Below are 15,214 nucleotides of genomic sequence, written 5' to 3'. Positions count from 1 at the left end.
ATCATTTTGTTTTGTTGATTTGCTTTATAGTTATTTTATTTTGGCTCAGCCCTTTCGTTTGCTTTTGGATGTTTATCTCGTGTCAATTATCTCAAGGAGTTAGAGGAAGAATTTTGGGAGAAGTAATAGAAAGCATAAAAAGGTAGGTGATTGGTTAATAGGTTGGTAAAGAGGCGAGAAATTTAACAAAAAAGAAATGGGCTTAATCAACTAAAATAGAATTGGAAATGCATTCAGAAAATTGCCAACCATTTCCTATTTAATGTGTGTGTGTGTGGGTGGGTGGGTGTGTTGTGTGTGTGTGTGTGTGTGTATGTGTATGTGCGTACGTGTGTGTGTGTGTGTGTATGTGTATGTGCGTGCGTGTGTGTGTGTGTGTGTGTATGTGTATGTGCGTACGTGTGTGTGTGTGTGTGTATGTGTATGTGCGTGCGTGTGTGTGTGTGTGTGTGTGTGTGTGTAAATATATACCAATACACATAAACATATCGAAGTATCTACAGTGATACTGCTCAAGTAAGTAAGGACAGTGTATAACTTACGAATGGTGGATCCAAAGGGATGTAATACCCTTTGTAGTGACGCTATCCAACAGTGCGCGCGCGCGCAACGTCATCTTCAGTTCGCGTGTGCGGGGTTGGAGCCTTCTGGAAAGGCAGAGGGTAAGTGCCCTCTCGCGCATGCGCGAAGACCGGAAGAAGGAAATGATGATGTGGCATTTTAGCTGACAGGAGGCGAAGGAGCGTGAACCTTAACCAAAAAGCGTCCAGAGACACGTAGCAGTCAGAGAAGGCTTTCGATACCAAAAGGTTGCAGACCGTATTTTCTTCGCTCTCTAAGGACGCCATATTTGACCAGCTCTGTTTGCTGCTGAACTTGTAAGATTCTTACAAGCGTTAAAGTTCAGCTTTGCCACATCCAGAAACAAGTGGAACCAAATATACCACCTTATTTCTTACTGTTATAAGAAAAATAAAGAGTATATATTTTTACTGTTGCGTTTGTGTTCTTTGACTGGTAGAATCTGGAAATTAAAGGAACGGAAATTGTGAATGCACCCGAGTTGCACCCCAAAAGTGCAAGAAGCTACTAATTCCCGTTACACCTTCGTCAACTGGATTATTGTCTGCCCCAAATCACACTGCGTCCTTTGCTCAAGTTGATTTCTCTGATACAGACGTTCAACCTGGCTATTCATTGCACATTATACCACATTTCAATGAAAAGAAGCTATTGTCAATCCCAAAGTGTTTCCAGTCTGTCAAGCAACGAACAGCCCAGACATTTTTATATGGAGGACTGGAAACAAAGTATACTGAAACGAGTCTTTTGTTTACAAAGATCGTGCAACATGCCAAGGCATATCAGAAATCTCGGACATGCTTTTTGTAGTGACTGCACCTACCATATCTCGGTTGTAAGTGAAGACAGAATGTCATCAGTCTCTGCATCTGCTTTTCACTTCCTGGCTGCTTTTACATCTGGTCTAATTACACCTGATTTCAATGTCCTTCGACTCTCTCAGCATCATCGCCGTTCATACCTTCCCTACTTTATAAATCTCAACTATTGACGCCAGTGGTAACTGCAATGAGCCTCTTTTTACGACAGAGAGATGAACTGTTCAATATCCGAGGTAGGCCTAGCCACTTTCTAATGAACACATACTTTTGTTCAATGATTTGAACTCGTGACAGTTCCACCTCGTATACAAAAGTGGCTACGAAAGGCGCGGATACAAGCCGAACTGTAAGCACCATATTTTATATTTACCTTCTAGCTTTAAATTATCAATTGCTGTTAATCTATCCTCGGCTTGTTTCATAATTAGCATCCCACGACTCCTGTCTGACAATGCGTATACATGCCCCAAGCTCTTGATAGTTTCTTCCTTGACTGCTTTCTTCAAATGTTTTAAACTTAACTTCTTTTTGCACTCCATTAATAAATGTCAGAGTACGTGACTTTTTTTTTTTTTGCTCTGAATCGCATCCTTGACCCTTTCACAAGTTCGTCTAGCTTCAAGAGAGCACTCTGCATAATTTGCTTGTCTGTCGATAGAAGTGTCACAGCATCCACGGAGGCCTTCTTAGGTGATTGTAATTGGGCCATTTGTTCCGAAAAGTCTACTGCTTTCAAAATCATCTCCATGACTAAGATAAACCACGTAACAGATATTGTGCAGCCAGTAGTTATGCCAATCTCTAATCGGTGCCAATTTCCAGCTGTAAACCTCATCTCGAAACTGTCATAATATATCCTCATTAATCTTGTTATTTTCTCTGGAATGTGGAAGTGGGTCCATGGCTCTCATCAGTAATTCGTGTGGTACTGAGCCATATGCATTATCTAGAACATGCCATACCACGTTCAGACTTCTCTTGTTCTGTTTGGCATCCTGGATCGCTTTCCAAATCGAAAAACAATGCTCAACGCATCCAGGGATCCCAGGGATTCTGGCCTTTTGAACAGATTCATCAACACCTCCATTACTCTGTAGATGTGCCACTGTTCTCCTTGAGAGAATTCCCATAAAGATCTTGCCTTCTACATTCAATAAAAATATCGGCCTAAACTGTTTTATATTCTCTGCATTGGCCTCCCTCGGCGAGCATATGCCTTCTGCGTTACACAAATCCTCTACCAGAGTCTCTTCATGCCACAGCTGTCAGCGCAGGACAAAGAGCTTCTTTCGTAGATGATTGCAATATTCATACACTTTATACAAGACGCCATCACCTCTTGGAGCACTCTTTGCTCTAGCTTTTTTCTAGAAATCATTCACCTCTTTCTTCCTGATGTCCCCAATTTGAAATTCGATATCAGGTTCCAGCCCATTTATAGATGGCTGTGGCTGGTTACGGTTTAGATCGCTTCGATGTGAACATCCAATTCTTCTTTTGTGCATGATAAAGTGCCACTCTTCGATTCAGTGAACAGCTTCTTAGTAACCCCGTAAAAGGTTCTTCAGAAACTGTTCACAAGTCCTTTTGCTTTCCTTTCTTCGATCATATCGGCGGATATGCCGTTGGATATTATGACATTTCCTATTTAAATCTTCATACACCTCCGCGAGGCCAAGATTTGCATCTTCCACAGCACATTTCCATTGATTTCTTAGACTGATTTTTTCCCTCCTCAACTGTTTCATTTTCTTGATTCTCTTGTTTGGTCCACACTTTCCTTTCGCTAATCGGATACCATATTTCAATCCAAATAATTCCTTTTCTGTATCGTATATTGAGCTTGTTAACTTTCCCAGTTTATCCACTGTATAACCTGTCATTTTATAAAGAGCTTGATATACCCTGTTCTCAAATCCTTTATATCTTCTTTTCTCATTAGCAGCAGACCACAGAATTTTCGGTTTCCTCCGAGTACTATCTGATGCACCAGTCTCATAACCTGCAGTTTCCTGTCAAGAAGAGTTCTTTGCTGTAGCATTTATCGATCTGCTGTGGTTTGAGTCTGGATGATTTGCCACGTGTTTTACGTTCAAATTATCCACACTGCTCTGTCCTCTCCTTACAAATCTAGTGAATTTTCAAGCTTCTCTCGGTTGCACTTCGCTGTTTGAAGGCATAGCTGTATTCATGCCCAAAGTCATTTCAGTGTTAATTGGGTTTGATTGATTTTCGACTCTCTTCTCTCGGTCAATCATGGCGCTGTCATTCTCATTGGTAGTTGTTACAACATATTACAGAGGCGAGGAGTGTAAGTCTGCAGCCTCCACTAGTCTTTCCCATTGTCAGCTAGTCTTTCTGAGCAGTCCCCTTGACTTTCCAAGATGCCTAACAGTCTTTTCATGATGTCAGAAGACCTACCACAAGGTCTAAGATGTTTTGCAAACAACTTATACATGCAAGTGCTACTAGTCTAAACCTCTGCATACCGGAAGCCAACAAGTGTATGGGGTCATCAAGAGAGAATGCATGCCGTTTCAGAGCCTACTTCTCGATGGCATTATTGAGCACTGGCCCCACCTCACTGACATGGGACCCCACTTCCTAGATCAACTGGTTATCAGATATAGCTCAATATTCTTCTAGCCATCGTTTATCGTCTGTTTTAAATCAAATCAAGATATAATTAATAATACTTATGTGGAGAAGGAAGAAAATATTAGCTCAGTGAATAATATTGATTTGATCTCACCTTGGTACATCTCTTATGTTCTTATGATAATTTTTGATTTCTACTCATTACTTGTACATTAGTGTACATTAATATAGTAATTCTGTTATCACTTATCTGGCAAATTTGGAGATTCCATTACATCACTGAAGAGGATTAATAAGGCTGAAACATCTCTACAGTTGTCATCCATACATTAGTCATTGAATTAATGTTTTCTTTACCACGTGTACAATCAATTAATTTTATTTTTTGCCTCACTACATTAAGTATGATGGTAGGAACTTGATTGTTGATTTTTATGTGGATGGTATCCCTAAGAAATGCAGTTGTATCTAAATTTCTTGGCCTTATCTCTGCTCCATCTTTCCTCAACCAGCCATCAGTTAAGTATGCTTTTCTACTCAGTATGCATTTTATATTATAATTCATGAAAAAGAATAACAATGAAATATGCGTTTCAATATTCTTAAAGTAGAAATAATTACATTCTGTGGGTTGAATTGTTCTACAAATTCAGCTTTTTGTGTGAATTCTTGGAATAAGTGCTGTTACAGAATTAGTTGCAGAAAAGGTGCCAATCAACAAAGAATAGAAATACAACTTAAATTCATGTTTTACCCTACTTCGAATATCTATTATAAAAAATTAATAGATTTCATATTTCATAATCTTCAGATTTCTCATAGATTATTTTTTAATGAAGCTCTCTGAATTTTGTAATCATTTATAGTGGGTTTGTTTTCCCCCATTTCTATTTTGTGTTTTTCTTCTTTTCTTTTCTTTTTTTAATTTTCCAGGCAAGTTCTGATATCTCAACAAAGCCATCGAATCAAGTGCCTACAAAATATGCTAAATCACCAAAGGTCAACCATAAATATAAAACTGAAGGTATATCCATTAAGCGAAGTGTCAACAATGGAAAAAAGTCAGCTGTTAAGTGACACACTGATACACACTGTTTACTTATCCAATACTTAATATATTCTTATATCACTGTATTTTATATCAATACCATGGGTTTTAAACTGACAAATACCAGGCCCACTGAAATATTAGTGAATAATTTTTGGGTTCCCCTCTTTATTTATGGGTACACAAAATAGAGTAATTATCCACAAATTTTTGTTTGTTTTTTTGCCATGGTGTTGGAAAAATTTTAAGTTTTAAACCATCTCAATTTTGTTTGTGTCCTTTATAATTCTTAAAGTGTCTCCACTCTCATTAGGGGAAGCACTGTACTAAAAACTGTTATAAAGTAACAATTTCTTACATTGCTATGAGATCTCAAGAGGAGGAGGAGTGAAATTGATGCTTCTGTATTTTGCAAAGGCAATGAGTGATTTCTATTAGTGAAGTAGAAATATTGTGTAAGTTATTGAAGTAGTTTTCAAGTGAGGTCACAGTCCTTATTAGAAGGTTAATATACTTAATCAGTAAAATTTTAGTATTTGCTAGCAAATGTTATTGAGGGAAAAAAATAAATTCTTATAACTTCTGGTTAAAAATCTGTCTTCTCACTTTGAATGTTTATTTGACCTACAGGTTTGGAATATGATCTTGTTTTATATTATAGTTATGTTTAAAATACCAGTGATTTCTTGCATTAAGTGCAATAAACATCTCGGTTTAGTATGAAAAAGAAAAGCACATTTTTTTTCCTTTCAAGAATTATTGATCTTACAAATTCCTGAAAGATCAATACAGCCAGTGCTTAGATCCATAAAATATATTGTGAATGCCTAAGGTGTCAATCACAAAATAGAAGTACATTCTATTTCTTTCTGCTATATATGCTCCTGTAAATATTTGTCTTGATATTTTGAAGGAATGATATTTAGTATTGGTTTCCTAATGTGAGATAAATCTCTTCTTGGACACAATACTGGCCCATCTCAAATAGCATTCATAGTTGCACTGATGCTTGTTTTTAAAAACTAGGTAAATTTAAGCTTACCATTTTAAAACTCATGGACCTATGCTACAGTTATTGTCAAATTCACTTTTGTAGTACTCTTAAGAAAGCATAAACACCATATTTTCTTATCCTGTAAATATGAAACCTGTTGGCTATATAAGTTTTTAATCTCTCTTAAAGTAACATTAAACAAATATGAAACAAAAAGAAAAACAACAAAGCAATATATGCTGATATAATCAAATTTAATTATCTAATGAATTAAAACAAATTTGTCATTGTTTAATTATAATGTAGTTATTCAAGCTGTTTGTTTCTTTTGCAAATTAATGTGCAAGCACTTTATCATTTCATTTTTCTCAATTTCCATTTGTTGATGGGAAGAAATTGGCAGGCTGAAAGACAAAAATAACAGATTTAGTTTAAATACATAGAATTGCTATAGTTAAAAAGGAAAAGTAACAAATTAGTGGAAGAGCATCATTAAAGAAGTCAAATTTTTGGATTCTATGGAAACAAGTGATGAAGTGACAACAAAGAGAAAAATATATTCCCCCAGGTTTTGGCATCGAAAGCCTGCTACGAGATTTTTTTAGGTGCAGGCACGGCTGTGTGGGAAGAAGCTTGCTTCCCAAACACATGGTTCTGGGTTCAGTCCCACTGTGTGGCACCTTAGGCAGGTGTCTTCTACTTAAGTTTCAGACCAATCAAAGCCTTGTGAATGGATTTGATAGAGGGGAAACTGAAAGAATATTTATCAGAGCTGTTTGATAAACTCTAGAGAGAAGAGAAATTTAGACAAAACACCAAGATGAAAATTAATAATAATTCAATTTGGACAAGTGTATTAGCTTAGTTTCTCCTGTTCCCAAACAGTAGATGAATATCTGAAAATTGTAAAACTTTAGCACTATTCCACAGAGAACCACTGTAACCAGAGTTGATCTTTTTTATTAAAACAAAAGTCAAGGCTCTTTGTAAATTTTCAACTTTTTTGTCCTGATCGGGGTGACATGTTGTACCAGAACACCGCTTTCAGCGACGAGACGTGTCCCCTCTGTGTCATGGCTTGATCGTTCGATGATATCTCTCCACAAACCCATTTCCACTTGGCATGTATGCTGCTCTAAAAAAGCAGTGCACTTTCCACCTGCCAAGCATCACCTTCAGTGCCTCCGAACAAAATGCTGTGCTGTTGTCCATCAGCAATTCGTCCAGCGGGCCCTGCTCCAAGAATACCCCGTGCCACATAGACCAATATTCAAATATGAATGGCGGTATCTGAGTAAACCATCGAGATGCCCTGTAGAAGAGAGAGGGCCTGGCATTGTGGAGGTGGGAGATGAAGTCTGGGTCAAACCAGGCACACTGCACAACTCAGTGGAACAGAAGAATAGTGACGGCTGTCAATTCCAAAAACAACATTTCTGTGGATGGGATTCTGCATCATGTTTTGGATGTTCATAGGATTGTCGCTTCGTCGGATGATGATTGTGGAAAAGAGAAAGAAAATGAGGTTTCCAGTTTAAGAAGATCACAACGTACAAGGCGCCCACCCGAGTGGCCGATCAATAGGGAGTGTGTATCGCAGAAATGTCATAATGTAAAAAGGAGAAACAAGCCTACGGAAAAGACCACGGTAACCTTGGGCAATAATGTCATGCAAAAAACACATTACAGTAAGTGACTCTCTTTTTTCCTTTTTTTTTTGGTTCATAGGATTATGTTCAAGCTGGCTCCGTCATTCACACGTGCCGTCCTTGCTACATTCACCCATCTTTTTTTTTAAACATTCACTAGACAAAACTTCCCACTCTACTCTCACCTTCTTCTTCAAGTGATACTTGAAGAAGTTGATGAGAGATTGACCAGAGAGGAAAATGTTTGTCTCTAGACCTTTCAGATGCAAAGGTAAGATAGAGAAATACAAGAACATACATTTCTTTGTGTATATGTACGCTACTTACCACGCAGGCTTTATAAGTACATACCACCGTTTCTGGTGCTTGGCAATAGCACGTATTACAATTATCATCAGAAGGGAATGAAGTATTAACATTGTACACCTGATCGTTGTAGTGGCAAATTTCTGAAAAAGAAAGAAAATTGATTTTTTTGCCTTTTTTGTTATTATTCTGGCATGAAGTTTAGATGGTAAACTCTTCACGGGTCTGGTTCAAAACTAAACTACTGTTCTCATTCACAAAATACGCCAAAAAACTTATTGGGAAGTCAAAGAGGATAATTGCCAATCAAGAGATTCTTTATTTACATATGATTCGATATTCGTCAAACCTCTCTAAATATGTATCGTTGTCAGTAGATGCTTACGAAGTTTCTACTTTAAAGTTACTAGATATCTAAATATTGAGACGACACCCTTTATGTTGTCAGTTTTGGCGTCGACTGGTTCGTCCTTTCGAAGCTAGTAAAATAAGGGCAAGAGATCGAGATCCTGATCCAGTTGGGTAATTTAATGAAAATTTTTCATTACGCATACGTAAAACAATGCACGATATCTGCGGCTATTTTCTCCGGACCCAGGCGCAACAAATACAAATTCTGATACAATTGGAGTATCACAATTTCAATTTCTTATGAAGAAATTGAAATGTGTGTTATAGTAACGCAATCCATGGTTGGTAAATGTTCAAGAAGCTATTGAACTCTTATACCAGACTCCGTAAGATTATTAGCATCTGTATCATAGTAGTAAATTTAGGTAAAGGACGTTGTTTGCGTAAAAGCAAGCAACCGTTTTGGTGAGCGTAGTGCCGTCTTAAGGTGTGAATATACTGGACAGTTGCCCAAGGGCAACATGGGCCGAGGGGCCTAATTCTGTTCTATGTATGTTATTTGCTATCGGCGGAATTATGATGTAAGTATGTGCTAAAACCTCTAATAACTTCTTTTATTTTTACGAATTTTTACAAATTTTTTTCGATTCTGTCTTCTGCATAATGGAATTGATACGTTTATGCAGGATGTATATAAACTAACTCTATAAAATGTGTGTATGTGTATATTTATATATGTTTCTGTATGCATTTATACATGTATATATATATATATATATATATATATATATATATATATAAGTTTCAGAAGATAGTAGAATAATGGAATAAAAGTCAGTCATAATAAGGGATCTCCCAAAAATCTATTTCCTTAATTTTTAACTACCGTTTCTGGCACACATATTTACGCAATTTTGATTTTGAAGTACTTAAAAAAATTAGTTGGAAATTATAAAGAGAAACGAATGGTAGATTCAGATTGTCCATATTTTAAAGACACGAATGGCAAAAAAGAAAAAAATTGGAGGTTGGGGAGGATTTTAAAAAAAGAACTTTTTTTTTTGCATAATCGTATCAATTCATTATTCATAAGACATAATCGAAAAAAATTTGGAAAAATTCGTAAAACTAGAAAAAGTTATGAGGAGTTTTAGCACGTGCTTACATAATTCCATCTTGTTATCAATAAACACAATAGTGCCCAGTGCATCGATTTGCCCAGGGGCCTGTAATACTATTATGTCAATCTTGGGTGAACTCATCACCTTTAACTCTCTCTCCCTCTATGTATACATCTTCCCTGTTAACGCCAGGTCTTGCTCTTGTTTGTCCCACTCGTGGTGAAGATTGATATGCTGTAACAGCATTCATAGCTGATTATTTTATTACATAATGTATCTAGGACTACATTACCCAACAAATGATTTATACAGCATGAAGTATATGATAAAGACATAAGATTACATACCAATGCTAACACAGCCAATCAGTGTACAGGCAACCACATCTTGACCTTGACAAAAACACGTGTTGCAGCCATCAGAGGACGGGAAGCTTGTGTTGACTTGATGTATCTGTCCATTATAATTGCAGTGTTCACCTTGCGTTGCTAAAAATTGAACGCAAATAAGTTGTTTTATCAAGTTTTTACGGCATATAAACCACTGCACATAAACACGCATTCGCCTCATTCTCCTTCATCATCAGTGGCGGCTCGTAGATAAAATTAGTAGGGGTGCAGCAACAGAAAATTTTTAGCCGTTGTTTTAATATTGTGTAAAAGGAAACAAACATATAAAAAGAAAATTTATTCATAAACTTGATCGGTTCGCGTTTTAGCCACTGCCGAGTAGTGTGTTTAATTGTTCACTGAACAGCGCCGTTAATTCCCCCTTGTTTTTCAAAAATCCCTCCTACATCAAAATATGAGGGTGGGGAAATCTGCCCTATTTTTAAAATCCTGGCAGCAACAGGATAATAATCTAATTCTACACCTTATCACATTCAAGAATATAAACACGTTTTTAAGCAGAACACAAGTGGAGTCAACAAAAAACACTACCTTTCACCAGTATACCAGAGTCAGCACTGTGTGAATGACAGTGCTCTCTCTCCCTAAAGTGCAGCCTCCTATCTCGGACATGTGAGCATGCAAATAGCAGCCAGACACCGCGTCACTGGAACTGTGAAGCGTACAGTTCTATATAAGGATTTTTGTAATTTTTTCATAAACTAAGGGATGGCTACTGACATTAAGCTTAAGGATTATATAATGTACAAGTATAAACAAAGAATCAAAGCAAAAGGACTCGTTATATTGAATATCGAGTGGAAATAGAGGGTGTTGCAGTTCCATAGTATGTATACACAAACCGTCAATGTTTATCATATATATACACATTTCCGGGCCCATCGCCAAGGAGGTGTAGGTAACTGGATGGTACTTAATGCTATTTTTAATGGTATATATGTTATGTCCTCCGATTAAATAATTTGTGCTCATAACAACTTCGCCAAGTATGCAACATGGAGGTGTTAACATACATTTAACTATCACGAGAAGTAACGTTGTACACATACACACACAAACACACGCACGCGCACACACACACACTCACACGAACACATGTACGTGTGCATGTGTGTGTGTGTGTATGTATGTATGTATGTATGTATGTATGTATGTATGTATGTATGTATGTATGCATGTATGTATGTATGTAGGAATATTCGTTTAAATTATGCAAAGTTTCTTGTACGTTTTAATATTTTACGTATATGTCTAGACGCAGGCGTGGCTGTGTAGTTAGAAGCTTGCTTCTCAACCACATGGTTCCGGGTACAGTCCCACTGCGTCACACCTTGGGCAAGTGTCTTCTGCTATAGCCTCGGGCCGACCAAAGCCTTGTGAGTAGATTTTGTAGATGGAAATTGAAAGAAGCCCTTCGTATGAATATATATATATATATGTGTGTGTGTGTGTGTGTGTGCGTGTTTGTGTTTGCTCCCCCGCCATCACTTGACAACAGATGCTTTGGTATTGGTCCCAACTGCCACCAGGCAATTGTTTTACCTTCACTGGAAGCGAAGATAATTTCAATAAATCAAGAATTTATGTAGCATATTTGTTGTATGAATATATGCCACCAGCCACTCTGCATTATTTCTCTTAGTTCATGTGTTTATTAAATTGTGTGCGCGTGTGTATGTGTGGGAATTTCATCAAAAAGGGAGTTCAACAAAAGGCATTTTGTTTCTTCAGAAGACACCCCAAGGATTTATTAACAAGAGAAGTTGTTGGTGGATGTAGTTCATCACAACATGCGGCCGTAATGGAAGCAATCGAGCCGCTCTCATTAAGGTAAAAAATATCTTACATCTAAGATCCTAATGCAGAGCTCAAAGGTGGGGGTCATTATAAGGAATCTCCGAGCACCTAGTAACAGCTGTTGGACTTACAACACCATTCTTCCTCCGCTTTGATTTTCTCTGTCGCTTGTAGTCTAAGTTAGATCTATTAATATAAATGTCTTTATAATTATACTTAAATATTCATCGTCTGAAAGTGTCCTCTTTTTGCTTTCTCTCATTTTGCATATATACATATATACATATTTGTATGTCATGCCGAAATTATTATATTTGATATATTTAATTTGCTTATCCGCATACTTGCCTCTATACACATATGTATGTATGTATGTATGTATGTATGTATGTATGTATGTATGTATGTATGTATGTATGTATGTATGTATGTATGTATGTATGTATGTATGCAAATGTGCGTTTGTACGTCTTGATTTTGATGACAACAGAATTATCAAACAAATGTTGTGTGACGAACTGTCGGAAGACATTTGACCACAATATAAGCCAAGAAAGCAAGGACTTGGATTCTTGGAGATTTTAAAACAGGTGTGAGAAGACATATCACGTGACAGGAAAACCTGGAAGCAAAGCGTCTTATACAGAGTGAGCACGTTCCAACGAAATGCAAACGAGTGGTTACGCAGAAAGTGATCAGCACGAAAAGACAATTCCGTTGACCCTGCAGTTCCTCACATAGTCTGTGAAGTCTCTTACCACATATGTCTCGTGCAGGCCAGGTGAGTCACCAGAGAAGCCACACAGAAAGACCTGTTATAAACAACAACGACTTCCTGATGATGCTCACATTTCATGTATTGTTTGCAAGAAAACGTATATAAATCGCTCGGATTTATCTAGACACATTAGAATGCATAAAGAAAATCATTTTGAATTATCCAAAACGTCTAAGAAGTCGGAAGAACTCGTATGAATGTTGACTTGAAATAAGTTCTGTAAACAACTACGGGATTCAAGAGCCATTGACGTTCTCACAAAATGTGATGCTATAATACATCTTATATAGTCAACCATGGTCATGCTCTTTTAACGAGTCATCGGCCATCATGTATGTTTGTATGTATGTGTGTGTATGTATGTATGTATGTATGTATGTATGTATGTATGTATGTATGTATGTGTGTATGTGTGTATGTATGTATGTATGTATGTATGTATGTATGTATGTATGCATGTATGCATGCATGTATTATGTAAATATATATATGTAGATACACTTTTCCGTATATTTTCCGGCTCTTTGTTCTGAGTTCAAATCTTATCATCTTTGCCTTTCGTCTTCACGAAGTTGTAAAAAATAAAGTCCCAGTTAGACACTGGGGTTTATGGTATCGTCTGGACTCTTCCCTTCAAAATAACTTGTGCCTATTTAATTACTGACTCACCTAAAATAAGATTTGAAATGATTCAAAAAATACAACATTGATGGTTAAATAGAGAAATGAAATATAAGCTAAAAGAGTTTAACTTACATGGTGCCGAAAGAACGGCAGTCAGAACTGTGAGGATGCCGACGAAGATAAACGATTTCATTTTTGCAGGATCGGAAAACTAACTCGTGCGTTTGAAATACCGATGTCTGTTGTAAAAATAAGAAAAGCAGGGCTACTTTTATATCTTCTGGTATTGTTTAGAATATCTTCTAGGGTCACATGTTATTTTTGTATTTGTTAGTTTTATTCGATACATGTTTAATACTAACTTAGCCACACCAAAACCAAACACGTTTTTAAAAAATACTTTATTTTGAATTTTTATACTTACTTGTATCATTTTATTTTGTTTATGGTTGCTTTATTTTGACTCAGCTCCTTTCGTTTGCTTTTGGATGTTTATCTCGTGGCAATTATCTCGAGAAGTTAGAGGAAGAATTTTGAGGGAAGTAACAGAAAGTATAGAAAAGTAGATGATTGGTTAATAAGTTGACAAAGAGAGAGGCAAGTAATTTATCAAAGAAAAAGGTGGGGGTTTAATCAACTAAACTAGAAATTGGAAATGCATTCAGTAAATAGGCCAACGTTTACTATTTAATATACCATAGGAATTTTTTAGTGAGGACTCTAGGTGATATATATGTATGTATATATATATACACACATATATACGTGTATATACTTACATGTATATGTGTATGTATGTATATATGTATATATATATATATATATATATATATATATATATTATATATATATATATATATAATATATATATATATAGAGAGAGAGAGAGAGAGAGAGAGAGAGAGATGACGACAATTGTGACGGTGTCATGTTGTTAATGTTTGTCCTTGCAAATGTACACAAAAGCTAAATGCATCAGATAGGGTGTCATCAATTAAGGTAGAGATAATTTTGCTTCTTTAAAATTGCTTGAATTAGTTCTTACACCCACGCCGTCAATTTACGACAACAACGGCCACCACCACCATCGCCACCACCGCTATCACCATTGCCAACAACCACAGTAACAGGCCAAAGGAGAAATGTCCATGCGATCGCTCAGCTTGCTAGAAATAGCAACTAAATCCCCAACTCAAGTCCTTTGTATGACACCAAGTCCTCGATGGCCCTTTCCACTTATTTATTGCCCTAATCAATAGGGACATAGTTAAAAACTAAAGATTTGGGGCTTCAAAGTGATGTTTTAGCTTTTGTTAACTGAATTGTTGCCTGTCGCTGATCATCTCATATTTCTAATACGGCAAGATGTCTGCCATATTAAAAATAGAAGACATGGGATAATACAATCCAAAGTACATTGTGCCTGGGAAAATAAGAGACGGTGATTGCTGGAATACTTTCTGTTAAGGCTGGCCTTGAGCTAAACATCAAGAAGAAAAGTCATTTGGCCTGCTAGCAATCTACCATTAATGCTACCCTATTGTCTTAACAAAGTGGGGATCACGTTGGTTGGCGTGTCTCTAGATACATTATACCTGAAGAAAAAGACAGGTTGGTCACAACTTGCACTTTTACCATAGCTTTGCTCGTTCAATCTGAGTTGGCACTGGGTAACACGATACACCAAACTGGGTAACACCAAATCGTCGATGACCTATTCCACTTATTTGTTATTAGATATCAGGAAGAAATCGAAGTATCTACAGTAATACTGCTCAAGTAAGTAAGGACAGTTTATAATTTACGAATGGCAGGTCCAAAGGGATGTAACACCCTCTGTCAACTGGATCATTGTCTGCCTGAGATCACACATACGTCCTTTGCTCAAGTTTACTTCTCTGATACAGACGTTCAACCTTGCTGTTGATTGTACATTATTCTATGTTTCAATGGAAAGAAGCTGTTGCTACTTAACATGCATCATCTCACTTAACAACTGAGAAATGCAACATCTTTTTTTTATCGTTGATTCATTTCTACGAAAAATTACTATACTATTCTAAATGGAACATGGTAAAATAGTTGTGTACATTGTAACATTGTTTTATGTAAACACTAGCTTAAAAGCCGCACTT

At 36.7% G+C, this 15,214-nt stretch overlaps 1 protein-coding gene across 1 annotated transcript; it reads right to left on the bottom strand.

The window, feature by feature from the left end:
* Positions 1-6,278: 6,278 nt before the first annotated feature.
* Positions 6,279-13,318, bottom strand: LOC115215338 (protease inhibitors). The gene is made up of 4 exons (XM_029784510.2): positions 13,212-13,318; positions 9,818-9,958; positions 8,020-8,141; positions 6,279-6,447 (listed from the first exon to the last, which is right to left on the bottom strand). Exons 1-4 carry the CDS (start codon positions 13,270-13,272, stop codon positions 6,412-6,414), a joined length of 360 nt encoding a protein of 119 aa, XP_029640370.1. The 5' UTR covers positions 13,273-13,318; the 3' UTR covers positions 6,279-6,411.
* Positions 13,319-15,214: the final 1,896 nt, after the last annotated feature.

Source organism: Octopus sinensis, linkage group LG1, assembly GCF_006345805.1.
Source record: "Octopus sinensis linkage group LG1, ASM634580v1, whole genome shotgun sequence".
In the NCBI taxonomy this organism is placed as follows: domain Eukaryota; kingdom Metazoa; phylum Mollusca; class Cephalopoda; order Octopoda; family Octopodidae; genus Octopus; species Octopus sinensis.
The sequence above is the reverse complement of the archived record's forward strand: the minus strand, read 5'-3'. Positions and strand labels throughout refer to the sequence as shown.

What these genes read in the sequence shown, in the direction of transcription:
- LOC115215338 (XM_029784510.2), bottom strand. Translation starts at nt 13,272, where the DNA reads ATGAAATCGTTTATCTTCGTCGGCATCCTCACAGTTCTGACTGCCGTT. An exon ending in GATTGGCTGTGTTAGCATTG is followed by an intron (nt 8,142 to 9,817) that starts GTATGTAATCTT and finishes TTTCTTTTTCAG; the next exon opens with AAATTTGCCACTACAACGAT. An exon ending in GTACTTATAAAGCCTGCGTG is followed by an intron (nt 6,448 to 8,019) that starts GTAAGTAGCGTA and finishes TTTGTCTTTCAG; the next exon opens with CCTGCCAATTTCTTCCCATC.